Source organism: Taeniopygia guttata, chromosome 10, assembly GCF_048771995.1.
Source record: "Taeniopygia guttata chromosome 10, bTaeGut7.mat, whole genome shotgun sequence".
NCBI classification, from domain to species: Eukaryota; Metazoa; Chordata; class Aves; order Passeriformes; family Estrildidae; genus Taeniopygia; species Taeniopygia guttata.
Genome location: NC_133035.1, coordinates 335651 through 363398, shown reverse-complemented (window position 1 = coordinate 363398; position 27748 = coordinate 335651). Strand labels below are relative to the sequence as shown.

The following is a 27748-nucleotide window of genomic DNA, read 5'->3' as shown; positions in this document are numbered from 1 at the left end:
TCTATGGACGTCACTGATGATTTATTTCAATCAGTTGCAGGACTGGACATCATAAAGCAAGTTTATGCATTCAGGAAACTTTCAAAACATCTGAAAGACTAATACACAAGAATGGAATGCATGATCTGAATGAAGGGATTAGCAACAAATTTATGTGATTTTTCCTCTTAGCCTTCCACTTGATGATTGTTGTAGGATTATCTGTATGAAGACATTCATTCCCATTAAGTAACTGTCGCCACCTGTTTGGGGCTGGTTTATGGTGTGCCTTTATGCGTCAGATGGAACCTGTTCTGCACTTCTGCTGTGTTAAGATTCCTATAGGGAATGATTTCTGTTAGTCCGTTTGCTGTTGGGTCATTCCTCAGCAGAGTACTGACTTCCCAATAGGGGCAAGTTCTTATTTTCTTAAAAGCTTTTGATCTTATTTCTTTGATATTCACGTGATTAAAGTTTATAGTCTCAAGTGAGTGGATTTTTAGCATTTGGTATATTTTTGGGATGTTACCACTTGGTACTGGTTAAAATGAAGCAAAATCTACAGTGTTTTATCAAGCTTTACTTTGTAATTTTTGCTTTGAAAACATTAAGATTTCCATCCATGAGTTTCAGAGATCTGAATGCAGCACAATTTCTACAATCTGTAGAAGAGCTTTAAGTAAAATAATCACTGTTTATATACGTTAAGCTATTATGAAAACAGATTGAATAGTAACATATTTCCCAAGAATCTTAGTTTTACTGCTTGCTGAAATCCAAATTATTTTAACATCGTGTTATGTTTAGTTTTTACTTCATCTTATATGAAGACACTTTAAATTCTGTTTAAAAATACAGACTTCTGGAACTATATATAAATTCTGGATTTAGCTAATCTTTGTATTTCTCTATTACATCCTTTTTTCTCTTTGTAGATTGAAGCTGGACAGTATTGTACATTTGTCATTTCTACGGATGGTTCTGTTAGAGCCTGTGGAAAAGGCAGCTATGGGAGACTGGGACTGGGAGACTCCAACAATCAGTCCACATTGAAAAAATTGACTTTTGAGCCTCACAGGTCTATTAAAAAGGTGTCGTCTTCGAAAGGATCTGATGGTCACACTTTAGCATTTACAACAGAAGGGGAAGTCTTCAGCTGGGGTGATGGTGACTATGGAAAACTGGGACATGGAAATAGTTCAACTCAGAAATATCCCAAGCTTATTCAGGGTCCCCTGCAAGGGAAGGTATGTTTTGTATAGTGGAGCATGTGTTTTTGTTCTCTTCAGCTGGGATGTTGCGTAAAGTTTGAAATAGATAAAATTCTGAGAAAAAGTTCTGTCTTCTTTCAAGATTTCTCTTTGAGGCAGGGTCTGCTTTCAACATAACACTAGAGTTTATGGTTGCCTGGAGACCTGTGATTTGGGCAGTGGCATTGTCAGGAAAGCTTCTCATAGTCTTGAGTCAAACTTGTTCAGGGGCTTTCACTGAATTGCAGTTTCAATTTTGCTAGTTGCAACATCAAGGCTTTTGCATGTAGTTTGTTTAGTGTCTTAAACATTTGCTGATACTGCTTTTTTCTCCTCTAAGACTAGGATATCATGATGCTAAAGCTGCTTGATAAATCATTAGTAGTTTTACATGTAAACTTTTTGTGTACTTATTTCCCCATATCAAATAAACAGAAAAGATTGCAAAGATTATATATGTACTTGATCCATGTGAATGAACAAGTTAGTTTATGTAGACTCCTGAAACTTGACTCTCCTAAGCGTTCAGACTTCCCACTTGATTTGTGTAAAAATGTCATCTTTCTTTATGCATGTAATGTAGGTGGTTGTGTGTGTATCGGCGGGGTATAGACACAGTGCTGCTGTTACAGAAGATGGAGAGCTGTATACATGGGGAGAAGGAGACTTTGGAAGATTAGGTAATTTGAAAATTTAATGAGATGCTTTTGGAAAAATTCCTGTGTCTAGTAATGATTTTATACATCTGTTTGCCTTTTTCTGTAATTGTCCACTCTACGTACACATACACATGTACTCAGGTGTGTGTGTACAGCTGACAAGTGCAGAGGCTCTTAAAAGTTTTTAATTCAGTTAATTTTACAAAGATTATGTCTAAAATATTTTAATTTCAGGGCATTTTATTAATTCCTGAGACTATATGGTTGCTAATGTCACTGGAATGTAAACAGTAGACATTTTAAATAAACTGAAATTCTAGATAAGCCTCATTTAGTGTGATGGTAGAATGATTCTTTGAAGAGTGAGGAATAACTGGCTAATTCTGATCTAATAATGATACTTGATGTTAAGTTTACCAGAATGGCTTAGTGTTTTCTTACCTTAATACCATCTAAAAAAGTTAAATTTAACTGAAACTAGAAACCCTGTGTTACTATTTCCTTCAAGTTCACTTGTCTGTTTAGTCATCTTTGCTGTAGAGCTGCTATGCCTGGTGTAAAACTACCCTTCTTGAGTAAGTTCAGTTGAACCAACAGGTTTTGCATAGAAAAATTTTTCAAGTTGAGCTTTAGTTCCCTTCTGTTTTCTTTCTTTAAATGTCACAATCATCAAGTAGAGAGAGGTAAAAGGAAGCAAGTGGCGGGGTGGAAGATGGGAGATTGTTCGACAGTTACAGCTTTCAAGGGAATCAGTAGAAGTTCGGAGTGTGTCCCTGTTGTTAAGAAAATAACTCTCTATTAGAGGTTTAACTGGAATTTTGGTGGGAATTGTGGAAATGTTCTTGAGTTTTAGATTGTTGTGGAGTTTTGATGTCCTTTGGGGGTCTTGGAGTGTACAGTGTTGAGTTCCAGAATGTAGCTAAATGTAACATTTCATGGGGTTATAGGAATTTGTTGATATTTAATCAGGTATGGATACCAGTGATACTAATTTTCCTCTGTTTTCAATTTTCCTTCCATATCCACAGACTTTCTGGAGTTTAGTAGAATGTAGAGAACTTAAGTAGGTGGTAGCTGTGATGTACTTGGTTTCTGCAGAAAGAACCTGTTTGAAATGTGGCTGCCTAAAGGCAGCTGAGGGGCTGATATCTTCAGTCAGTGCAATATGGACAGTAGTGACAGAGGGCCCTTATCACAGCTTCCTCATGTTGTACAGGATACCTGCTGCCCAGTATTGGGAAGTCTAGCTACCTAGTCAGCTAGTATTGAAGGCAGTTGTACTAGCAATTATTTTTATTTCTTTTCAGCTAGGTAGAAAATAATCAGAAGTTTTAGAGGCAGTGAGATATGAACAGGTGTTCTGGAGTATGTCATAAAGATTTAATGTTTAACTTTATGACAGAGGTCTTCCAAACCTTACTATGATTCTTTCCAAAAAGTTGGCAGAAGTCATAATTTGTGATGACTGCAATACATGTGGAATTTGCAAAGTCTTAGGATTGCAAAATAGATATAGGACTTTAATCTTCACAAAAAGAAAATACTTCTATTTTTTTTTTCCTTAGGTCATGGTGACAGCAACAGCCGCAACATTCCAACTTTAGTAAAAGATATTATCAATGTAGGTGAGGTTTCCTGTGGCAGTTCACACACGATAGCTCTGTCCAAAGATGGGAGAACAGTGTGGTCGTTTGGAGGAGGAGACAATGGTGGGTAAAACTAATGCTTTGGTAGTAACTCTTGTCTTGTTCCATCTGCCTCATAGTTTCAGTACTCCTTGAAGTTTGGTTCTGGTTTTTATTTGTCATTTAGTAGCTGTTCAAGGAAGGGATTCTTAAAAAATCTGAATACAATATCTGAAGTTCACCTGCAAGATCATAGGGTTAAAAAAAAAGATTTTCAGCAGGGGAGGAGATTCACAGCGCAGAAAGGTCAGTGAATAGATGAACAATTCTGAAAAAAGTGCTGTGCTGATGACTTTCAAATAAGCTCACTCATGATATGACAGTAGCTAATTATATCCTACAAACTATTACATATAAACTGCCTGGGATTAGTGTTTCAATTTTAAAATAGACTATAATACATATATATTTATTCAAGTCTGAAATTACTGTAATTGAAAGAGAATAGGTTTATAAAAATTGCAATATGTTTTAATTTTAAAAATCTATTCTGACATTTTTGGAAATATGAAAAAAACATCTCTTTTGGGATACTTTCAATTGTTGTGTATCCATTGAAAATACCTTCCAGTTTTGTTTCCTCCCTTTGCAGGCAAACTTGGTCATGGCGATACAAATAGAGTATATAAACCCAAAGTTATAGAAGCCTTGCAAGGAATGTTTATTCGAAAAGTTTGTGCTGGAAGTCAGTCTTCGCTTGCCTTGACATCAACAGGGCAGGTAGGCAAAACAAGTTTCACTCAAATTACGGGAGTTGGTGAAGAGGGTCTGGGTTCACATTATCTCAGCATTTATTATTTTAACTGTTGAGAAAATGTTCAACTAGTACTTAAGTAGAAGTGAAGTTCTTGATTAGAGATTGAAGTACCTAATGCACAAGAGTATTTCAAAATGTGCTGAGTAATCTAAAACACACTTTTCAAGATTCTTGCTTAGTCATAGAAAATGTAGTATTTTTAGGTTAATAAGTGTAACCAGTGTAAAATCAAATTGGATTCAAGAAACAAACAGCAATGAAATGCTTTGTAATTTTTAATACAGTAACCAACTCACACGATTAAGTGATTTAAAATTTTTAAAAGTTTTTTTAAAATGTATGTGTATATTAGAATATAGGTGTTAACTGCAAGTTTTATTTCCAATGTGAAGAATCTCAGGAGAGCTTGGAGCTAAATGTTGAGGTGGTAAACAAGGGCCCTTCCTGGCATGATGGATACATGTCATCCAATAAGCATTTCTGCACGTGTAACCCAACTGGCCCCCCCATCTTCAGCTCTGTGACTCAGAGGCAGTGGCTTTTGTAAGTGGGGGTTAGGAGTGTTGACATTCACTACAGCAGTTTGTTTTCCTGCAGCAGCCTCCCTGGTGCTCTGTGGCACCTCAGTGGTTGGGGGAAGGAATGCACACTGTACGAGGTGTGTGTTCAGTCAGGAGAATCCTGTGCACATTGTGCTGAAAGTGAAATTGCAGTCCTTGTACAGGTGGTTTGCTGGGGTGTTGTTTGCTGTGCTCAGCAGTAGCACAGGTGTGACCTGCAGCTGTTCTGTGGTTGTTTTGCTCCAGGTTTACGCTTGGGGTTGCGGGGCCTGCCTTGGCTGTGGCTCTTCAGAGGCGACTGCTCTCAGACCCAAGCTAATTGAAGAGCTAGCGGCTACCAGAATAGTTGACATTTCCATTGGTGACAGTCACTGTTTGGCACTTTCTCATGGTAAAGAGAATAAGCTGTAAAAATATATAATCCTCCTCAAGATCAAAAGCAGTTGTATTTCAGCTTTTTTCTACTTTATTTATGTTTATAGATAATGAAGTTTATGCTTGGGGTAACAATTCAATGGGACAGTGTGGACAGGGGAACTCTACTGGCCCCATTACCAAACCAAAGAAAGTAGGTGGTTTAGATGGAATTGCAATTCAACAGATTTCGGCTGGAACATCCCATAGCCTTGCCTGGACAGCTCTTCCACGGGACAGGTAACAATGACATTTGGGAAAGGTATAATTTTATTCTTTTATGCAAGTCCACTTTGGGGTACCTTTAACTATTTCCTGAAAGTGTTCCCACATCATCTGTGTCAAGCATTCTGGTTGTAATGTTTTGATCTGGAAAGTCTTCCTCTCATCTTTCCTCCCTCCTCTCCACTAATAGCTGCATGTTACAAGTGAAAATGTACCAGCGCCAAAGATTTGGATATTTCTTCTTTATGTGTGAATGTTTCTTACATGTAGTTAGACAAAACCTACCTCTGTTCATTAAATGTTGACAAGGGAGTCAGTGGGAGATGAAACAACTCAGTACTTTTTATTTTTTGCTTCTAAGGGGATTTTTTTATGGCTTGGGAAGTTTCGTTCATTGTAATAAGTAGTACACTAATTAGGAGATTCTGGGAAAGGGGAACTTCAGACAAATCACTGAGGTGCATTTAAAGATATTTAAAATTTTCTGTATGGTTATATGTTAAACTGGAAATAGGTACCTAAATAAATTGCTTGGTTATTAATATACAATAACTCAAATAATACGTTTACACCAAAGATGTTAGCAAGTGATTGAAATGAAACAGTAAACATTTATGTATGGACTAACACAAAGGAACAGAAAAACTTAATATTTGGAAGATAGTTCAAGAAGAATTTCAAAATGGCCTGTTCTCAAGGGAGCTGTCAAATAAGGAAATAGTGCTCTGTGCATTTTATCATTCTCTAACCTGATGTTTATACTAAAACCAGCTTTGTGAGTACTGGTCAGTGCATGAATCAAATTAGTTGCATATAGCTTTAGATTTATGGCGTTAAGGTATATTTGTCCATCCATAAATGTGGAGTGTTTGATTGTTGAGATTTTTACAGAAAAGAGAGAAGAAAATACCTTAATGGGTCAGGAAGTTGGTCTGCCATAGTTGTATTAGTTTACTGTAAGAAAGAAACTGGTTAAGTGTGTATTCAACTTGTTTAAACAATTAATTTATTAAAGCAGTTGAAGATTTCCAGAAGGTAATTTTCCTTGATGTTTGATTCCAGGCAAGTTGTGGCATGGCACAGACCCTATTGTGTCGACCTTGAAGAAAGTACCTTTTCACATCTTCGTTCTTTTCTTGAGCACTACTGTGACAAAATTAACAGTGAAATTCCGCCTCTTCCTTTTCCTTCATCAAGGTATATACAGCATATACATGTTACAGATTTTTGTATTTGTTTTTTTCTTTACAGCAGTGGTGCATGGCTTAGTCCTGGTTAGTCTATTCTTTAACAATCATAAGTCTGGTTTACTTGCTCACTCAGGTGCCATTTGTGAAGAATTACTCTAGTGCATTTGTATAACAGAGGAGCTTTACAGTGTCTCAAACGTAGCAGGATCTTTAGTCTGAAATTTGTTTTCAATATGTAATGAATTAAATGCTTTACTGCAGGGAGCACTGGGCTCCAGGACGGCTTTGATGAATGGAGACGAGAGATCTCTGAAGGTTGCTCTTAGAATATCAGGTTTATTAGGGATGGTGAAAGGTCTTGCTTGGAGCTGCCAGATGCAGCACGTGGCAAGGCCTGAGGTGATGGGGGAGGGGAGAGACAAGGGGTTCTAGGAGAGGGTGGAAGATCTAAGAGGGGGGAGTTCCAAGAGAGGAGAAGTTCCAAGAGAGTGTCTGGCCCCCTGGAGACCCCTTATCAGGGGGGCTCCAGGGTGGGCTGGAATAGGACCTGGGCCAATGGGGTCACAGGCACCTGATGGTTCAGGGGAGGGTTACAGGTGTGGGGTGAACCATACATTCTGGGGGGTGGGATGGAACAGTCCATTTGGCTTTTGGACCCCTCTGTAGGTGAGGGTATTGTCCAGCCAGTAGGAGGCATTGTTTTCATCCTGGCTGTGCTATTGTGAATCTTTTGCCAGGTAATTATATTTATCCATCCTTCCCAACACTTTACTCCAGATTTTTCCTTTAAAACACATTTTTCTGTGTAGTTGAAATGCATTCACTGTTTCTGTGTTGTCAGCTCTTACTCCTATAACAAGTGTTTCAAATTTTTTTAAGAGGACTAGAAAGGAATATCCTCACTTCTTTTTAACCTGGTTGATGTACTTCTAAATCTTCTGAGAGAAGATTACATTTATTGCTTCTCAAAAGTTTATTTTTGCCCTCTGTGTATCATGTTATTGTTTATTTCTGTATTTTGGGACTGTTTTGCCTCATCATTCTCAGGACTATTAATCTAAAGTGAACACCTCTTGCAACGATTGTCCACAAAAGCATTTCTCTCTTCTAGTTTCAGTTTTTGTTCTTTTAAGGAAGTTGGCAGTAAGTTTCTCAGAGGAGTTTCCTTAAGCTCCCAGTGGGAATTTACTTGCCTTTCTGGTATGAAAAATTAAAGGACAGTTAAAAGCTTAGTGCACTAATAAGTGGAAGGTAGTCATGCTAATAATAGGAGAGGTTAATTGATACATATTTATTTTACAGGGAACATCACAATTTTCTTAAATTGTGTTTGAAGCTGCTTTCTAATCACCTTGCACTTGCACTGGCTGGAGGTGTAGCCACCAGCATTCTTGGTCGGCAGGCTGGTCCTCTTCGAAATCTCTTGTTCAGACTGATGGACTCTTCTGTCCCTGATGAAATTCAAGAAGTAAGTCATGGCTTGTTGTTTACATGTGAAAATTATACTACTCTCTTTTTTTTTTTTTTTTTTTTTTGTGTGTAGTTAGATATTTATCAGACTTTCTGAACAATTCTGACCTGCCAGTTTTACTCCTTGAAGGCAAAAAAATGTAGTCACCATAACTGTTTTATGATCTGAAAGCAGAGGAAAATGTTTGTATAAGAATTTCAAAAAGCTGCTCTATTTTTTAACTTTTAAATTACTCTTCCCTGTAAGAATGAGCCTAAAATGTTATTGTTGTGGATTGTGTAACTAACTTGGTTGTGTAATGCTGCTAAGATGCACTCTTACAGGAGATAGCAACTTTTGTTGGTCTTGTTTCACTCCTTCAATGTACTGCACATGTTTGCATAAAAGATTAGTGTGCTATTGTGTGGTAGAATTCTGATATTAAATGAAATTAAGCAGATATTTTGGATGTATCATGTGTGATGTATGGTACTTTTTAAGGATACAGGTGGGTTGATTATTTCCTTTCTTCACTGAAGAAGTATTTTCGGCTGCTCTAATTTTAGGTTGTAATTGAGACACTGTCAGTTGGAGCAACTATGCTACTTCCTCCGTTGCGAGAGAGAATGGAATTGCTACATTCTCTTCTACCCCAAGGTCCTGATAGATGGGAAAGCTTATCAAAAGGACAGGTAAGGTCAAGTAAAAATATGCCTGAGAGCAGTTGGGGTATGCTTTGGGTTTTTCTGTGGGAATATTTTGAGTTATGGGGTGAGCCTCATTTGCAGAGTGCAACCGCATTTCTGGGGAGGTGCAGTGCAAGGCCCAGCATAACAAAATCTGTGGGGCAGCCAGGCTAAACCAGAAGGGGGTGAGGCAGGGAGCACTGCTTGTTTTCTCAAGTGAGGGTCAACTACAGAGAGCTTATGAATTGCTGTGGTAGTGTGTCCAGACAAGCTTAGAGATTTATAATTTTGAATACTAGATTGATTGAACAAGCCTTTGTAAGAGAAAATTAACTGTTTTTTGGGATGAATACTTCTATAATGCTTTCCCTACATGGATCTCACCCTGCTTTGTAAAGATGACTGCGAGGTTCATTTTTGTATCTATGAAACAGAGCAGAGAAATTGTGTGTCTCCCACCTGTCTTCCCAAATAATCAGATAACCAAGAAATACTGGAGAGTGTTTGGTTAAGTCTCTTACAATCATTGCCCACCATGTGGACAACTTGGTTTCAGTCTCTCTTAATCTCAGATTTTTACTGGGTATGGTCAATGTAATTCAGTATATTTATCCATTCTCTAATAGTACAAATCTTCAGGAAAACCTGGAGTATTTTGGTAAAGCCTTTCAGCTTATTTCTGTGTCCCATTAGAAGATTTTTATTGGGTAACTATGCCTTTTTTTCTTCTTAGCTCATTATTTTATCTTTATTAATGAACAGTGATTTTTGTGTCTAAACATTTTTCTTTAGAGAATGCAGTTGGACATCATTCTGACAAGCTTGCAGGATCACACCCATGTAGCTTCCCTGCTTGGCTATAGCTCCCCATCTGATACCACAGAAACTGCCTCGATGTGTATCAGCTATGGAAACCTCTCTGATCAAGCATATGCTGTCCAGAGCAGTCATCCAGATACTCATCTCGCTGAAATCTTAATGAAGACTCTTCTAAGAAACTTGGGGTTTTATACAGTACGTACAGGCTTTGTATGAATTTTTATTTTTAAATTATAACTAATTTTTGATACTTTGAAGGGTTACTATTTTCCCCCTCATCTTAAAGAAATGATGCTCATTTTGTTTATCTGAAGTAGCACTGCCCACATGTATTTGTCCTTAAGTGGGCTAAGTCAGTTACATAATCTCTAACAATATGGTTTTAATATTGCTCTAGTGGTATTTATTGTTTAAGGTGACTTATGTAAGTGCAGCTGGTTTCATGTCAGACTATTTTATTGCTCTTGCTTTGGTTTCAGATTTCTTTTGGAAGAGAAAACATAACACAAGAAGTAAATAATTTGTATACAGTGTTTGTCAGTATAGTCTCAGCCACCAGGGTACAATAAGCAGACACCCAGGAGCATTAGTCTGTTTAATTAACTTCACTATGGTGGTAACTACTTTGTAATAGAGCAGCAAGTACAGGTCTTGCTAAACACAGTGTGTCAGTCAGATTGTTGTTCTTAGAAAGTGTAGGGGAGTGGGGGAGCAAATCACTGACTCAGCTTCTTACTCAACCAGCCAGTTGAATTCAACAGTGAGAAGAAATCAGAGATTTGGACTTCTTGGCGTAGTGTGGAGCTCCTCAGCACGGGGTTGGCAGTGTTTTGTTCTCTCTAGACCTCCTTCAGTCAGCAAGGTGTCTGCTTTGAATTGGCTGCTTGAAACTAACTCAGTTTTTCCAGTGGATTCCAAGAGAAGTCAAGAAGCCGTCTATGTTCTCCTTCTACTGCCATCCTGGATAGTACAGTCAGGGATTATAATATGAGATATCATCAGGCCACAACAGATCCTAAGGCATTATTTCATATGTTAACACATTGTGCTTTGGGGGCTAGGTTAGGAACTGAGTTTTTGAATCTAGTTATCCATGGTGAGGAATAAAAGCATTGCTGCATGTGAAAGTAACATTGTAAGAAATGTTCACCTGATGGCTACCACAGTTTTGCTCGTGTGGCATTATAAACAATTGGAATTTCAAGTTTGGTTATCCCATGATCCACTTGACATTATCCAATTTCTCCAGTAATTACAGGTGCACATAGTAAAGATGAAAATGCTTATTTTTCGGTGATAATAAAGTATTACAGCACTTGAAGCAGAGTTAATTGTTATCTTTTCCCTGCTTTTGTCTTAATAGGACCAAGCCTTCGGAGAACTGGAAAAAAACAGTGATAAATTTCTACTAGGTACTTCATCTTCAGAAAACAGCCAACCTGCTCATTTGCATGAGCTTTTATGTTCCTTACAGAAACAATTGCTGGCTTATTGCCACATCAACAGTGTAACTGAGGTGTGTATCCTTATTTTTACCATTTAGGAGAGAAAAAATAACTCAGTATTCATAAGTATCAGAATGTTGTATGGTTCCTTTTGAAAATCTTCTGAGTATTTGAAAGCTGAAGTGTTTTAAATAGTGAACCCCTTATATATATTTACAGAATTATTCTTAACATTTGTTTCCTTCTAGAATTCCAGCAGCGTGGCACTGCTTCACAAGCACCTTCAGCTTTTATTGCCTCATGCTACAGATATCTATTCCCGTTCTGCAACGCTGCTTAAGGAAAGCTCTTGGAATGGTAGTGTTGGGGAAAAACTGAGAGGTAACTGTCCATGGAAAAATCAGTAATGGTGGCTCTGCAACCTTAGGGCACTTTTTTGTTTGCTTAGGTTTGAATTTAAAAATCCCTTATTTTTCCTATATCTGCATATATTGGGCATCCCAAGTCTCCCCCAAAGGAGGAGATGAGGTGTCTACCCAGGAATGGCTGGTTCATGTTTTTGATAGGACATTTTGTGTGCAGGAAAAGCACAGGTTGGAGAAGGTGAGTTCTCCATTCTGTTCATTCTCACTCCAGAATGTGAATGTGAACAGAATATGGAAGGTACATTATTGTTTCAGTTTCATTAGTTGTAGATTTCTCTTTTTGAGAAGTACAATTGTTGTGATTACTGAGAAGTATGTAACTAAAATAAGAGATTAATAATGAAACAGACCCATCAATTCAACCTTTATTGATTCTGAGATAGCTGAGGTGCAATTCTTAGACTTTTTAAATTGTGCTTACATAATTCCATAACCATAATTACTTCAGTTTGGTTTTTTCTCTGCAGATGTGATTTATGTATCAGCTGCTGGCAGTATGCTCTGCCAAATTGTCAACTCACTGTTGCTGCTGCCAGTGTCAGTAGCCCGGCCTTTACTGAGTTACCTGCTGGATCTGCTGCCACCTTTAGATCGCCTCAACAGACTCTTGCCTGCTGCAGCCCTTTTGGAAGATCAGGAATTACAGTGGCCTCTTCATGGTAAGTGTAATAACAAACATGTTTTTAATCTGAAAAATAAACAATGGCATCTATTGTAGTGGAATTTAGCTCTCCCTTTTAAGATGTCTATTTTTTTAAAATGATGTGTCCTGCTGCATCTCCTTTTCAATTTCCTTAATATCCCTTGCTGTGAAATACTTTTTTCTGCTCTGAGTGCTGTTTCCAGTTGTATCCTTAATCTGTACGTGTTTATCAGAACACAGAAGTATGTATTAGACAAAGCAAATTCTTGGGCAGGGTTTAAAAGAGCCTTTACTTCATGAACAGCTGTGCCATGAATAGTGGTGGCCTCTGCTGTGCTGTAGTTCCAATGTTCAAAGATCTGTTTGTCCTAGCTGCTGTTTCTTCAGTTGAAAGGTTGCCGATTGAGGCACAAGTCTACTGTTAACTGGGAAACATTAACAAGATCTGTCGTTAGCGTTGGGATTTTGGAATTGTTTTTGACACCTGGGCATGAGTGACTAACCTGGGACTGAATACTTGCAGGTGGCCCTGAGTTGATCGACCCTGCGGGTGTGCCCCTGCCACAACCTGCCCAGTCATGGGTGTGGCTGGTGGACCTGGAGAGGACAGTGGCCCTGCTCATCGGGCGCTGCCTTGGGGGGATGCTGCAGGGCCCTCCAGTGTCCCCCGAGGAGCAGGACACAGCCTACTGGCTCAAAACCCCTCTGTTCAGTGATGGAGTGGAGATGGATATTCCTCATTTAGGTGAGCTGTTCAGTGCCAGTGCCTAATGGTTGGTGTAAAAATATGTGTTCAGGTGTGAAATTTCTGATGATGTTTGGTTAAGTCCCTGTACTTAAGGTTTGTCTTTCAGCGTTCTTTTCTATTTACAGAAAGTTCAAAAATGTTATTTAAGGTTATGATGTAGTTTATAGAGTCTTGGAAATGCATTCAGGCGAAAAAAAAAAAAATCACAATTTCTCAGTGGAAGACTACAGACTTCACACAGTTAATTGGAAATGTTTTACTTGTAGATGCTCAGCATTTTAATGACACTCCAGGAACTCAATTTTTCATATTAATTATTGGAAAAATCTCTTCTATTTTATTCTACTTGCAAAATGATTTTTTTTATTAATTAGAAACAATACTATTAATAGCAAGCTTCATTCTTTATGATCTACCAGAATTATCAACAACTCAGCAGTGGTGTTCCAGTCATCCCTTTCTATCTGAATGGGTCACTTGTTTCTTTGTGTCCTGTTCCTCTTAGTTCACATCTCCTCCTCTCCCTGATTCTGAGTAAGCTACTTCAAGACTTAAAAGACAGTGTTTTGAAATGGATCCAGGCAATAGTTGCAAGGGCATAGCTGTGCAGTTCAGGTAGAATTAATGATACAGATTTATACTCTTGAAGAAGAGTTGGATAATGCTTTATTCTGGTTTGAAAGCAAAACCAGTGAGAGAGTCCAAGTCAAAAATACAGTTTATTAGGAAAAGGGAAAAGAGACAAAATACATGCAGTGATACAAAAGGAAGACCACCGACCACCGACAAAGTCAGAATACAACCTGACATCCCTTTGGGTCAGCATGTTGGTAGCAGTCCAAATTGGAGTGGCTGCAGGCCTTTTGGAGTGGCAGATGTGGTTTCTGTTTGTGCAGTGGTCCTGTAGAAAAGGTGTAGTTGGTCCAGTGGAAAACCCCAGCTGTGTCATCTTGGAAACCTGTGGGAATGCTGCTTCATGTTTAGAAATCCCAGGATATATCTAGGTGGGAATGCTTAGCTCCTCCTCCCTGGGTGGACCATCTCACAATGGACTGATGTAATTCTGAGTCACGAGGTGTGTCCTTGATCACCTGTTAAACAGAACTGGCTTCTGGAGAGTGTTGGAGAATCTCTGAGTCATGTGGCGAGACATTGATGGGCCCATTACCAGGGCATAAGGAAAACTGCCCAGAGGGCAACTGCTACATAGATCGCAATAGAAAACATCTTGCCTCTCAGTCTCGGACATGCTTTTAAAGCTCTGTTGGTTTTAAGTATATTGTCTTTTAAGACACTTTCCTGTGTAAGGTGAATTTGTGGAAGGACAATGACATGTGTTGTATTTTTTTTCCTTTAACTAAGAGGAAGTTGAAAGGAGGTTTAAATACTGTTAGATGTGTGTAATCGTCAACATTTGCAGACTTAAATTTCTTTGGTATTTTCCTTCTGTTAGACAAATGCATGAGCTCCTTGTTAGAAGTGGCCCTGTCTGGAAATGAGGAGCAGAAGCCCTTTGATTATAAGCTAAGACCAGAGATCACAGTCTATGTTGATTTGGCCTTGGGTTGTACAAAAGAGCCAGCAAGAAGCCTGTGGGTCAGTATGCAGGACTATGCTGTCAGTAAAGGTAAGGTGTTGAAAATACCTGTGTATATTGAAAGCAAGTTAAATGCTCCAGCTATGCTCCTAGCATAATCCTTTATTTTCTTTGGCAATGATTTTTAATTCTACAACATGATAAACTTTATTTATTATTGTGTTCCATGATCTTTCCTTTGCTTTTTCTGTTACTTACTTTTGACACTGATTTCAGCACTTGGCAAACATGTAGCTTAGTGTTCTTTTCCCTCTGAATTGGTAAGAAGAAACTCGTTTGCTTACTCAGTTGTTTTTTTTTCTGAGTAGAGCAAAGTGAAACTTGCAATTAAAAAGAAAAATTAAAGGGGAGGAGATGGGGGAAGGCAAATTAACTTGCAAAATATGTTAGGAATGGAATGAAGGGGTAAGTCAGCTTTTGTTTTTCAAGTCTCTGGGAGGCTGGTCCTACAGTAGTAATAGTCTTTCATGATTATTGACTAAAATCTGGGTTTCCTGCTCCATCTTTCCAGCTTCCTTTTAATGAGATCCACTCAGCATTGTAGTTGTACTGTAACTGCTGTATCCAAAGATAATTTTCTGTAGCTCTGGCCAAGCTGAACCAGATGAAGAAAAGAGAAAATGGTATTGTGTGCCTGTTGAGAACACAGGGAATTCTCTTACAGGATTTCACAGAACTGGGAATTCCAGTAAAAACAGTGCTGGTTATCTGCATGCAAAATCTTTGAGTTGATTGGGTTGATCTGTATAACTTAGGTTGTGGAACTAGGTTCCTTAGAAGTTGATATGGGTCTGATCTGTTCAGCTGACAGAAAGTTGTATGCTCACGTTAGCAGACTGTCACAGGCAGTGTCATGGAACTTGCTGAGGAGCAGGTGTTCTAGACTAGAATTTCCTATGACCAGGTACAGTTTGTAATTTTTACAGCAGTTCACAAGGATCAATAGATAACATTTAACACAAAAATCTATTATGAACTTACTTGTAAAGAAGGAGGACAGTAATTTTTTATTTCCCCATGGAGAATTACGGTGCTTTGTGAAGGTTTACCTGGCAGTTCAATTATTTCATAGTGGAGCAATATTATTGTTATAATGATTCTTTTTAAAGTGGGGGAAAGTTTTTTTTGAAATTAAAAAGTCAGTTCTTTAAAAAAAAATTAAATGGCTGAAGATACTGAGTACAATATTGAAATAAACAAATTTTTTTTTTTTTTTTTGGGAATGGTAGCCAGTTTTGATGAATCATTTCTATTTTCAGACTGGGATACTGCAACTTTAAGTAATGAATCCCTCCTAGACACTGTGTCCAGATTTGTCCTTGCAGCTCTTCTGAAACATACGAGTTTACTTAGTCAAGCTTGTGGTGAGAGCAGGCAAGTAACCTAAAGCTGCTTTTGAAAGTTCAGTTTGACTTTTTGAAAGGAAGTTTGTGTGATTTTTTTCTGGCTTGGATGTGGTTTTCTGTAGGTACCAGCCTGGTAAGGCCTTGGCAGAAGTTTACCGCTGTGTATATAAAGTTCGGAGTCGCTTGCTTGCCTGCAGGAACATGCAGCTTATTCAGACCAGGTCATCCTCCAGAGACAGATGGGTAAGGCTGTGCATCTCTTTGCAGTTCTGGCTTTATTAGCTGTTTAGAATTGCCAGTATTTTTTTCTAACCTATTGTAAAACCTTTATGAGTTACCAAATGAAAATGGCCAGGGTATAATTAGGAGTCCATTTGTCTAGAGTATGTGATATTAAATCAATTAAAGGAAATGACTGGTTGGCATCATTCGACTGAAGCCCAGCCTCGAACCTGGTTTTCCCTCTTCCCATCTCTAGAATGCTTGGCCGCAGAAGCCCTACAGTTTAGCTGGAGATAGCTCAACTATCTCCAGTGTTGGGCAGGCCACAGCTTTGTCTGGCTGCCATTCCTGAATCCAACAGCATTATCTGGGCCTCTGGTCTCTGAGCCTCTCTCTTCCCATTTCTTGCCTACCTGTTCTTCCTTCTGCCATGGCCACATTATCTTCTTAGTCCTAGCCTTACTTTAGGGCAACTTGTCCTTGTCAGCCATATGTGAATGTCTGATGAGAGCACTGGGCCTGAAACTGGCAACTTCTGAAAAACTTTTTTAAGCCAGATCAGCATTAATGATGAAAGTGTTCAGTGAATTACAGGATTTGGGCTTGTTTGGCAATACAAAGTGACTACTTAAAGAAGGTTTCTCTGATAGAATTTTTAATTGTGGTTTACAATATACAAGCAAGATATTTTTAATGAACAAAATTCTCATGTAACATCAGGATTAAGAGCCTTTTATCTGTATTGTAAAGCACTAGTGGTGCTCTTAAAAATAGTGTAGGCATGTCCTCCTACTTTTGGTTAATATTATGGGGATGTGTGTATCTTGCCTGCTTCCTTTCTCAGGGTAGGGGTTTGACATAGCTGCAAGAGACTCAGCACATCTGAAGGCACTGGGTCTGCATGCAGTAAGTTCTGTTACTCCCAGAAATCCTCAAATTTACAGATGCAATACAGCAAATCTGATATATGTGGTAGATTTGTTGCTTCAGATTTATTGCCATTGGGAAAAAGTACCTGGTTTGCTTTTTCACAGTATACCCAGGCTTATGGTTTCTAAAGGCTTTGGTGCTGAAGTGTCAGAAGTTTGACTGTAGAGTGTAAGTAAGCATTACAAGGAGACATTTTTCTGCAGATAATCTGTTACAAGAGGAAAATGAAATTTTCCATCTTAACTATTTAATATCTTGAACGTAAACAACTGTCTTTGTTATATATATCACACAGTATGAAAAGTACTTTTTGGTGGGAAGAAACCTCTTATTCAATGCATGTGGCCTTGTATATTCATCTTTCATTTTGGTGAGAATTTCACTTCATGCATGTCATTTTTTAAATTAAGATGCTAGATAACCAAGAATCTGCTGACGTTGATAGTCAAGAACATTCTTTTACTCGTACAATTGATGAAGAAGCAGAAATGGAGGAGCAGGCAGAACGTGACAGGGAGGAAGGACATCCAGAACAAGAAGATGAAGAGGAGGAAAGAGAACATGAAGCTATGACAGCTGGTAGTAAGTACTGGTTATGTGTGTAAATAATGCCATGTCTTCTTAACTCTGAGGTAAAGCTGAAAAATTATTTAAAATATTTTGAAATATCTGTCTGCATAAACATTTTGAGAGGTTTCGTTTTATACAATGATGTTATTCTGAAGTTTGGAAACAAAACTGTTGATAATAGTGGACTATGTTGGAATTCACTTCTGTCTTCTAATATCTCTGCTCTTTAAAATACAGAGGTTTCAGTCAGAGTTTGGTAATTTTAACAGTATTTGCCATATTTTCTCCTGGACTTTTTGAACATCTTGTTTAATTCTTCAGAAGGTATCTTGAAAAAGGTGAATTTCACAGACTACTGTTACACTGATTGGAGCTTGTAGTCCATCTTGATGGATTAGTTAATCCTTAATTTTTGCAGTTTCAGTAAAGCATCGGACAGTCACACAAGGTTGGTTTTTGCTTTGTTGTGAACTGAGTGTTCTCCAAGACAGCATTTGTGTTAGCCTTGGAACATTTCTGTAGAATGCATGTAGCTTATAAAATGAAATTGGCTGACTTGAAATATTTTCCATAGCTGCACAATTTTCTTTTCCAAATATTGTTCCTCTGGATACTGTTAGAATGTTCATCTTTTTCCGGTCTCTGCTGTCATCTCTTACTTTGCTGAGTTTCCCATTAGAACTCCTGATAGTAAAAGGGTTTTAAAATCATGGGGATTTGGGGTTAAAAGGAAAATTAAGCTTAGTAGGCCCTGAAAAAAAAATAAATACCCTAGGTACATGAAGACCTTGTACCTTGCTAGAACTGCACCTGTGTAGCTAGTACATGATAAATGATGTAATTGTTAGATGTGGTGATTGTTTAGTAGTTAAATATAATTACTGTTTAATTGTAAGAATAATCATGAGAAACTGTGGTCAGGGGCCTAAGAAAGATCACGAGAAATTCATGTCAATGTATACAATAGAACAATGCAAGTTTAATAGTTAATATGTAAGTTATATAATGATAGAATATAAAATACGTTCAGCTCAAAAGCCATGTCGGTGTCAGATTTGGGTCTGTACCCCTGATTCCCAGAGCTCTTAATAAAGGCACCTGCATATAATCATATCCTGTGATTATATGTGTTCCTGAACGCTAACACTCCCACTCCCATTTCTCTTTGGGACCTTATTGACCAAAATGTATGTTACACCTTTAGTTTTATAGAATGTGTCATTCCATGGGGTGCAGTGGAGCTGAAGTGCACATTCATGAGCTGATTTGTGGTTCTAGAAGATTTACACGTCACCCACTCAGTACATGCAGTATGTTTGGCTGCTTGATTTGCAATTATTCTGGAAAAATGCTGAGAGCTCTCAAATTCCACCTAGACAGGGCTTCTGGGTACAATAAAGTAAATGTATCCAGAAACATTCAGACAGACAATAGTCTTACATGCACAGATAAGTAGGAAGATGATGACTCTCTCACTTGTGTTCCTAAGGGATGCTGAACCTGGCATGTGGAAGAAGTATCATTCATATCAATGAAGGAAGTATTTGGTTTTACCTTTGCCTTTCCAAAAGAGACCTGAATCTTTAAAATTAAAGTGATTAAATCAAGAGAACTTTAGTTCTTTGGACATAGATGAGGAGGCTTCTCACATATAATCTTTAGAAGAATCTGACCCTTTAGACTACAGCAGAATTAGGTAAAGTGTAGGCTAAGAATTTTGATAGGATCTTTGTTGTACTGCCCAAAGCTAATAAAAGCCTGAAACAGTGTTAAATTGGAGATATTCTGGTGTCCACAATACAGATTTACGAAGCATTATTTCATATACATCTGCTAAAAGTCGAACATGGAAAAATCTCTTTCTCTTTGATGCTATTCAAACGTGAGTTGGGTTGCAGTAAGACACTGAAAGAGTTTTGGTGTTCTGTCAAAGTGCATTGTCCTTAATTTTAAAATTAACATTTTATAAATGCTTCATTTAACTTGTTTGTATGACTTCTTTTGTGGCACTGTATTAGTATTGTATTCTTTTACTGTTAGAAAAATATTAGTTGTTCTTTATAGTGGGGCAGTTTTTAGCCCAAGATGTCAATGAATATTTTAGTCTCTGTTGCTTTGTCTAGAACCTAAGACTTTCTTCTTGTGTTGCATATTACAGAAATATTTCAATGTTTCCTATCAGCCCGTGAAGTAGCTCGCAGTCGGGATCGAGATAGGATGAGCGCGGGGATGGGGACTAGAGTTGATGATCCACCTGCTCAATCCCAGCAAGAACGAAGGATCAGCACTGATCTGACAGAAGGGCAGGATGTGTACACTGCTGCCTGCAACTCTGTGATCCACAGATGTGCCTTGCTGATCTTGGGCGTGAGCCCTGCTATTGAGGAGCTGCAGAAGCGAAGGGAAGATGGGCAGCTGCTGCAGCCTCCCTCTGCTGCTCCAGAGGGCATCGGGCTCATGACCAGGTGGGCTTTGCTGACTCTTACACTATGATTAACTCTTCTCTGCTCCCTTTAGAATTGATTAAACAACTCCAGTTTAACTATGAGGATTATTGCCATTTTATTTAGAAGAAAATTACTGTTGAGAGCAGTGTTATGCTTCTGTTGAAAAGAGTGATTTTTCTCAGTTTGTCTTGGCCATGCTAACTAAATCTGAAGAGTTCTATTCTGCACGGACCCTATTTAAGTTTCAAAGTTGGGCTTAGTGGTGAGTTGTTCAGATCATCAGATGTACAGATAGCATGAGGTACTTGGAAAAACTGTTTATTTTTCATGTGATTTTTTTTTTTTGGTGTGTGTTTGGATTTTTTTTTACCACATTTGTGGTTTTTTGAAGCATACCAGTGTCCTATATGGTAGTGTTAAAAAAAAAAACAACCGTGTATGTTGGAAACAAAAGATTCAAAGCCTATTATGACAAAAGTGTTGTTCGTGATTGATTTTTACAGATATTCCAATCATAGGCATGGGTAAGACTTGTTGTTCGGTGTCCTGTTTTCATATTTTAGATTAAGATATTGATGGCAAAGATACTAAGATATTGAGGAGAAAAATTACATATATTCAGTATCCTTTTATTTTTTTTGCCTCTTTTTGGAAATCCAGTCCCTAAAGCACGGGTGGCTGCCTCTGTCATTGTGAAAGTGGCTTTCATCTCCAGCATATCAACTTTAGGATGCATTTTTTGGGTGGGTTTTTGATAAGTTCAGTGCTTTTTCACCTGACACTTACTCTGTTTCTTGTCCTCTCAGCTCAGCGTGTTTCTGTTTACTTTGTATAATACTTATGAAGGCTCTAGAGCAATCACTTGAGGTTGACATTTGTTCAGTTGACCAGTAAGGCTGTTAAGAAGTAACAAAGTTTACTGATACCCTTTTTAAATATAATTGAAGCCATCAGACCACTCTTTTCCTCATTAATGTGGTCTTGTGATGTTCTGTGATAGTCTCCTCCCAAATAAAATTGGCACCTGCTAAATTTGGCTATCTTACCTTTGTCAATATCAGCATTTTTTTTTCTCTGTGTGTGTGCACACGAATGTGTGCACCTGAAGCAGGAGTGAAAGTCTTACAGCAGAAAGTCGCTCAATCCATGCAAACTCAAGCTACAGACTGATGAAGTCAAGAAGTGAATCTGATTTGTCTCAGCCAGAATCAGATGAGGAAGGTTATTCACTGGTAAGTAAACCAGCATGATGTATTTAGGGATTGTCAATAGAATGTTTGGATGGGAAGTACATCTGAAACGTTTGTTTAGCCCTGTGTTTTGGTACCTTAATTCAGGATTGTTAAGAGGAAGCACTAGTGGTAAAAAAAAATGTGAAATAATTTTAGCTCTGTTAACTGTCTCACTTTTATGGTGAGGGATGAAATGTACATACTCTAGTATTATGCACCACATATGATCACCTGAAGAAATGAGGCTTTTATTAATCTTTTAATTTAGAGTGGAAGACGAAATGTTGACGTGGATTTGGCAGCATCACACAGGAAGAGGGGTAAGTTCTCTTGTTTACCTAGTGAATACTAACCTGATAAATGTTAGGAGTTTCTTAGGTTAAACTATGTTTGCAGTTGCATACAGTTTACAGTTGCATAGTAGGTGTTAAAACTGAGCATTTAAAATAATTGCTACCTACTCTGTGTTGTGTGAACTTCTGTTGTTTTGTGGCTTGGTTATAGTATTTCCTTGGTTATAACTCTTCATTCTATTTGCTACAATTGCAATGCTCTTTTGAAACAAGTGAGATTTTCTGTTAAGCGAGTTAGAAACATTCATTCTATTTTCACTCATGTGACTGCAGGAATAAAAAATTGTGAGAGACGTTTATGTGGAATGTTCCATTCTTGTGCTAACAACAAGCTTTTACCATAAAATGTGCTTGAACCTGGAGAGCTTGTATTCAGAAGACACTGCTTTACTTTGCATGCTTTGAACACCAGCACATCTACAGAGCCAAGCAGCCGCATTTTCTATTGCTCTTTTTTACTGCTTCGTACTGGGGAATCTCAGTGAGCTCCCTGATAGAAGGTGGTGGAGAGACTAAAATGTCCCACTTCCATCGGGATGATGCAGAATCTGTCTGAGAATCACAACTCAGGTCTGTTGTATCTGTAAAAAGCAAACAGGAATTAGGTTGAGTTACGATATTCCTCAGTAACAGAAGCCTTGATACTGTTGGGTAAGGTAAGAGTTCTGGCTTAAAAGGCTTAATCGTTGGGCAGAATACTCAGAGGTTTCATGCCTTTGAAAGTCTTCTGGAATTGCAAAGGGTGTTATCAGTGGCAGCACCCATTAGATTTCAACAGTTAAGTAATGTGGAAAGTGATGCCTTGTTAATTTGTAATCAGTTGAAACAGTTGAGCAAATAAAGCCATGCACTAGAGTTGCTTTTACTGTGACAGCAGATGTATCATGGCATTCTCAGGGTTGGAAGATCTATCAGAAGGCCTCTGTCAACCCCTGATCTGCAGGACATTCTTTGAAGTTGGCATTTTTAGCTTTGCCATTACTCTGACACAGAACTCTGTACTTGATATCCTCTGTGTCCTAAGAGTAACCTAGGAAAGAAACTTGGATTAGGTCTCAGGTACAATACGTCTCACAAATTATGGTTCCTGTACTGTTGCTTAGGCCAATGTTGCTTTGGTCATGAGCCTCAGGAATTGAGGAAAAGTGCAAGAGTAGACTTCATCAAAACTTTTATTACAGCAAGAAGATTCTCTACCAGGTCTGAACACTGAGGAGGAACTGGTAAATACAGGGAATCTGTCCAGAACCTAAAAAGATGTTCACATAGCTCATTTGCAAACAACACTGTCACAACGTGTGCAGATGCCACTGTTTTGGTACTGGAAGACTTCCCTGGAAGTTAGCACACAGTAATGCAAGCTTGTCTGCTTGTGCTGGCTGATACATATACCAGTTTTGGTTAATAACCAATGCCAGAGTCAGAGAATGCAGGGTGCACCTATAGGAAAACATTCCTCGTACATATGTCAAGGTCAGGAAATGATCTACAAATATTTGTGTCATAAATGGATGGGCTGTTCAGCTCAGTGCTTTTTATGGTCTTTTGTCTCTTGTGACATGTCTCTTTTGTGAATCCTAGTTATCTCCTAGAAGTGAAGCATGTCCCAGTGTTTGGTGAGGGTGTAACTTGAAGCTTTTTTAGATTGTCCACCCATTGTCACGTGGCCAGCACAGTGCAGTGGTGGCTGTGGGTGTTTGGTGAATCCCCTTCAGTTTTATCATTATTCTTGTGGTATGCTGTGGCTAATAAAGGAGATAATACTATGAGTTCCTATGGTCTTTTTGATGAGTATGGAAGGAAAAGCATTCTCCTTTAACTTCATTAACATCTTAGCCACTCAGTCCAATCTTTATTCTAATTGCCTTCTTAATTTATTCTGTCTATTCAGAAAGAGAATTGGGCTGTTCCTACTTCAGCCTGAGGATCCTTTGAGTATCTTGTTCCCTGCTATTATTCAGTTATTATTTTAGTAGTAAACTTTTCCTTCCATCCCTACAGAAAACGTCTGTGTAATTTTGCGGTAAGGGGTGATGAGCAACACATTGCTGTTTCCCCTTTGAATCTAAGCTGTTTGTTTTTTCTGTTGCTTAGATGAATTTTTTCAGTTTTGCAGATCCAGAGAGTGTGCCTGCAGATGTTGTACATGTTGTGTACAGTGCCTGTGGGGTGCTGTTCACCGTGTTAGGTACACAGCAGTAAGGAAAGCACAGCCAGCAGGGCAGTCACAAACAGCTACAATTCCGTGAGCGTCCTCCACTCTTGGCTTTTCATCATCTACAGCTTAACTCAGTGAATTTCAGTGTACCTGTGTGTATTGCTGTGCCTTACTAACACAACTCAGGTCTGGGCTACTCCAAAAAAAGCAGCAACTTAACTGAAGTCCAAATGGAATTGAAATATTTTAGTGTACACATACTAATGAATTCTGCCTTTGAAAATTGACGGGACTTGAACATACAAGCCAACATACATACATATGAGTGCATACAGCTGCACTACAGGGGATTATTTCTTTTTTCCTTAAAGATGGAGAATTTAGAAAGACTGTTAGCTAGGCTGTATTCCTACCAAACAAGAGTAAATATTTTTTCCACATGCCTTGCTGCTTGGTATATTGTATTGCTTGAGATGAGAGTGATTATTTAAGTCAGAATAATATGAGGCAGAGATTTTATGAGTATGTTCCCTTCTGTTTAAAATGTCTGCTTTTGTCTTCTGCTTCTTGTGTGGTGTAGTGTATTTACTCCTTTTTGGCCAGTTGAGCCCCAGAAAAAAGAAGAGCTTCAAGCAAGTAACTGATGGCATGTTTATTTTTTGTCTCTATAGCTTCCCTACATAGCTTCCTTTGTTCTTAAAAGTGTGCATTGCAGCTGTGCCACATTCATTTTAGAAAACTCATTACAAGCTGGCTTGTAAGGACAAGTAAAGTTCTTGTTTTACTTAAGCTTCAGGTTTATTCATCTGTGCAGCTCTGTTCATGTGATTGTAGAGGCTTCTGGAAGTCCTGTACTGCAATCAGTCCTGTGTGATTGATGTTACACAGAATCAAGCTGAGCTCCAATGCAGTCAAATATTTGATTTTTCTGCTGATACGTAGTATGTTCAAGAGGGAAAAAATTACTTTTAGATCTCTGTGCCCTAATGGTTAAACATTTTTAGTTCTGAAGTATTCTTTGATTTTTGACATATTTGTGTTTAAACTCTCTCCTTTCAATTATAACTTCTGTGGTTCTGCATTTAACCTGTAACTCGTAATCATTGCACTTTTCTCCAAATTAGAAATATTTTTACATTGATCTTATATTTAAACAATGTCATACTTTCTTCAAATATGAAATAATTTAGGGTTTTAGTAATACATGGCTTCTTATACATGGTTTCTTATAACGTTTGTTGCCTATCAAAACTAAATTTTCTTCTGATGTTCTGTAAACCCATTAAAGATTTCCTTTAGCTTATGATTTAAGCTAAAGGCTTTTGTGTCTTTACAAATGCTTTGATTCTGTGCTGTGGCATAGTGCAGTGTGGGGCAGGTGGAGGGGAGGAAGCTGAAGTCACTGTGGGGTGCTTTGAGCTCTCCTGTGGTACAAAGGCTGGAGGGCTTATGGGACTTTGGAAAGGGCTGTTGCTGTGTAGGCAGTGTTTTGTGGACTAGGAAATGGTTTAGTTGTGCTTCCTGTGGGTAATCTGAGGCTTTGTTTATCCTCCCCTCGGCTGTGTTCACCATACACTTGCCAGGAAAACACTTCCTACATAAACCAAGTCTTTTAGCACCTATTTGTTCTGTTCTGTCTTATTTATCTTGCGTTTCTTATTAGCCACTTCCCCATGTAACTTAGATTTTAAAGGAAAGTTTTAAAGCAACTATTCTAACAATTGATGATAAAATTAGAGCAAGGTGCTCTGGTTTTTTAAAAAATGTTATTGCTAGGTATAAATTGTAAAGTTGAGTAACAGAATGTCTTTAAATTTTTTCATAGTAAATGTGATAAAATAGATTGTTCTCCGTAAACCGTGTAGTGTTACGTAAAGCAACAGAGATTAGGAAATTAGATTGCACTTTGAAAAGAAGTGTTTGAACATGATCTTTGCATTAGCCAAAATAAACTTGAGTCTGTATGACCTAAGTACTATGACGGTTTTTCCTGAAGCCATAGCAGTCTGCTTAGTAGCAAGTCTAAGGAATACTAAGGAATTTTTGGCAACTAAATGAAGGTAACCTGGTTGACAAGAGAGAAGCAAAATTTCACAGTATTTTGAATTTGTAAATTGCATGAAGGTGCAAATTGTGACCTGCAGGTGCTGACTCAGTGACAGAGTAACAGCATTTTGCCTTTATTCCTAGGTTGCTAGGAAAGTTAGCCCATGTTCAAAGCCTCTGTGTCTGTCTTTGCTTGTTCCTATGATCAGCTGCTGTAGGGAGGCAGCATTTAAAGGAGGCCCTGTAATTTAGATCTGGCTGTTACCATTGGAGCTCAGACTTACTGTTGAAAGCAAGCTTTGGACAGATGAACTCTTATGACTTTGTGTGACTTTTCCCTGAAAATGGCTATGTTTAATAATGTTTGAAGTTGATACCCTACAGAAAGATGTTTAAAACTGAAGTAATACAGATTTGTATGAGTTGTGAACAGGTTGTGGTTCTCCAAAATTGTAACTCACTGTACATAAGGTAGATAAATGTAAAACATTTTTGTACGTCATGTAAATAAGCCAAACTAAAATTTCAAAGTGAGTTTAAACATAATTTAGGTTTCCACAGAGGTCACCAGACACTGTCTCTCGGTACAGATGGGAAGTTCTTCTGAGCAGGGTGTGCCCCCTTGTACTACTTCACATAGCTCCAAGTGGGCAAAGAGCACTTAGAAAAGGAGGAAAATACTGACTGATGTCTATCAATTGACTGCTAATGAAGTTATGACTTGAGTGGCATGGCACTCATTTGTGCCAGGGAGCGAGTTCTAGCAAAACTTTCTTGGAAATGACATCAAACCTATGGTGATAAATTCCAGTGCTGCAGAATGATGACTGATGCTCATTTGAAGAAGTCCATTTATTAGTGGTAGTAAAGTCTCAGGTAATGACATGCTGATGATAGGAAATACTTGAAAATTGACTTGTGAAACAGCCAGATGGCAGAGATCTAATACTGAATCTAGATGGTGTCTTAATACACATGTATCTATCTTGAGTCAGAATTCTCTGTTAGTCTAAAAAAATTCTGTTCTCTTCTGCAGTCATGAATTCCGTAAATATTTAATTCAAAATAACATTGTACTTTTTCCAAACTGTGAAATACAGTGGCTTGATTAAAATCCACTCTTGCTTTATGTTTAAATCTCAAAGTAAATATCGAAGTGCATAAGTTACATTGGTAGAAAATAGTTTCTTTACTGTTATGTCATTTAGCTGCAAAGCATTTTTTATTCAGTGTTCCAGCTGAACAGTTTAAACAGACTTTGAGCTGAGCAGTTTGAGTGGCTTCTTTTTGTTTTGTTTTTTTTTTTCACATGGCAGCTTGTTACAGTAGTGCTGAACATTTAAAATAAATACAGCCTTTTCTTTAGCGAAATTGCTGTAAATTTAAATCAGGTGTTTTGCTCTAAGTTGCTTAATGCATGGTATAAATAACATGAATATTCATTTTCCACCTGTGTCAGTAGCAGCAGCTCAGTCTTACTTCCTGCCAAAATGTGTTACCTGAATTGGAGTTGATGACACTTCTTGTGTGTATTTTTAGGAGCAATACACAGTCAAATGGAATTTCTGAGTGACTCGTGGGTTCGACTGAAACACAGCAGAGACTGGTTATATACATCCTCCTCCTCCTCATTTGTTGAGTCCGATTTTGATCTCTCAAGATCACTCGGAATTCATACTTTGATTGAAAACGCTGTCAGTTTTGTAAGTGGAGATGTGGGAAACTCCCCAGGATTTAAGGAACCAGAGGAAAGTATGTCCACCAGTCCACAAGCATCAATAATTGCAATGGAGCAGCAGCAATTGAGGGCTGAGGTAAATTTCAGTTTAACAGCTTTTCTTATTCTTCATACATTATGCTCATTATAGGAATGTTTTTTGAAACAGTGTTCAAATTCTATCTATTAAAGTAT

The 27748-nt window shown here is 38.1% G+C and overlaps 1 protein-coding gene across 8 annotated transcripts in view; it reads left to right on the top strand.

The window, feature by feature from the left end:
* HERC1 (HECT and RLD domain containing E3 ubiquitin protein ligase family member 1) overlaps positions 1 to 27748 on the top strand; it is an 88088-nt gene that overhangs the window by 20347 nt on the left and 39993 nt on the right. For all 8 annotated transcript variants that reach the window (XM_072933930.1, XM_030281880.4, XM_030281883.4 and 5 more), the window contains exons 5-26: positions 915 to 1226; positions 1813 to 1909; positions 3454 to 3597; positions 4166 to 4293; positions 5137 to 5281; positions 5373 to 5544; positions 6592 to 6726; positions 8022 to 8187; positions 8736 to 8861; positions 9648 to 9869; positions 11038 to 11190; positions 11368 to 11500; positions 12012 to 12203; positions 12711 to 12932; positions 14389 to 14562; positions 15792 to 15906; positions 16001 to 16121; positions 17441 to 17612; positions 19759 to 20065; positions 21159 to 21279; positions 21548 to 21599; positions 27376 to 27650. In XM_072933930.1, the coding sequence (XP_072790031.1) occupies positions 915 to 1226; positions 1813 to 1909; positions 3454 to 3597; positions 4166 to 4293; positions 5137 to 5281; positions 5373 to 5544; positions 6592 to 6726; positions 8022 to 8187; positions 8736 to 8861; positions 9648 to 9869; positions 11038 to 11190; positions 11368 to 11500; positions 12012 to 12203; positions 12711 to 12932; positions 14389 to 14562; positions 15792 to 15906; positions 16001 to 16121; positions 17441 to 17612; positions 19759 to 20065; positions 21159 to 21279; positions 21548 to 21599; positions 27376 to 27650 (3684 nt within the window). The remainder of the gene's footprint in view (positions 1 to 914; positions 1227 to 1812; positions 1910 to 3453; positions 3598 to 4165; positions 4294 to 5136; positions 5282 to 5372; positions 5545 to 6591; positions 6727 to 8021; positions 8188 to 8735; positions 8862 to 9647; positions 9870 to 11037; positions 11191 to 11367; positions 11501 to 12011; positions 12204 to 12710; positions 12933 to 14388; positions 14563 to 15791; positions 15907 to 16000; positions 16122 to 17440; positions 17613 to 19758; positions 20066 to 21158; positions 21280 to 21547; positions 21600 to 27375; positions 27651 to 27748) is intronic.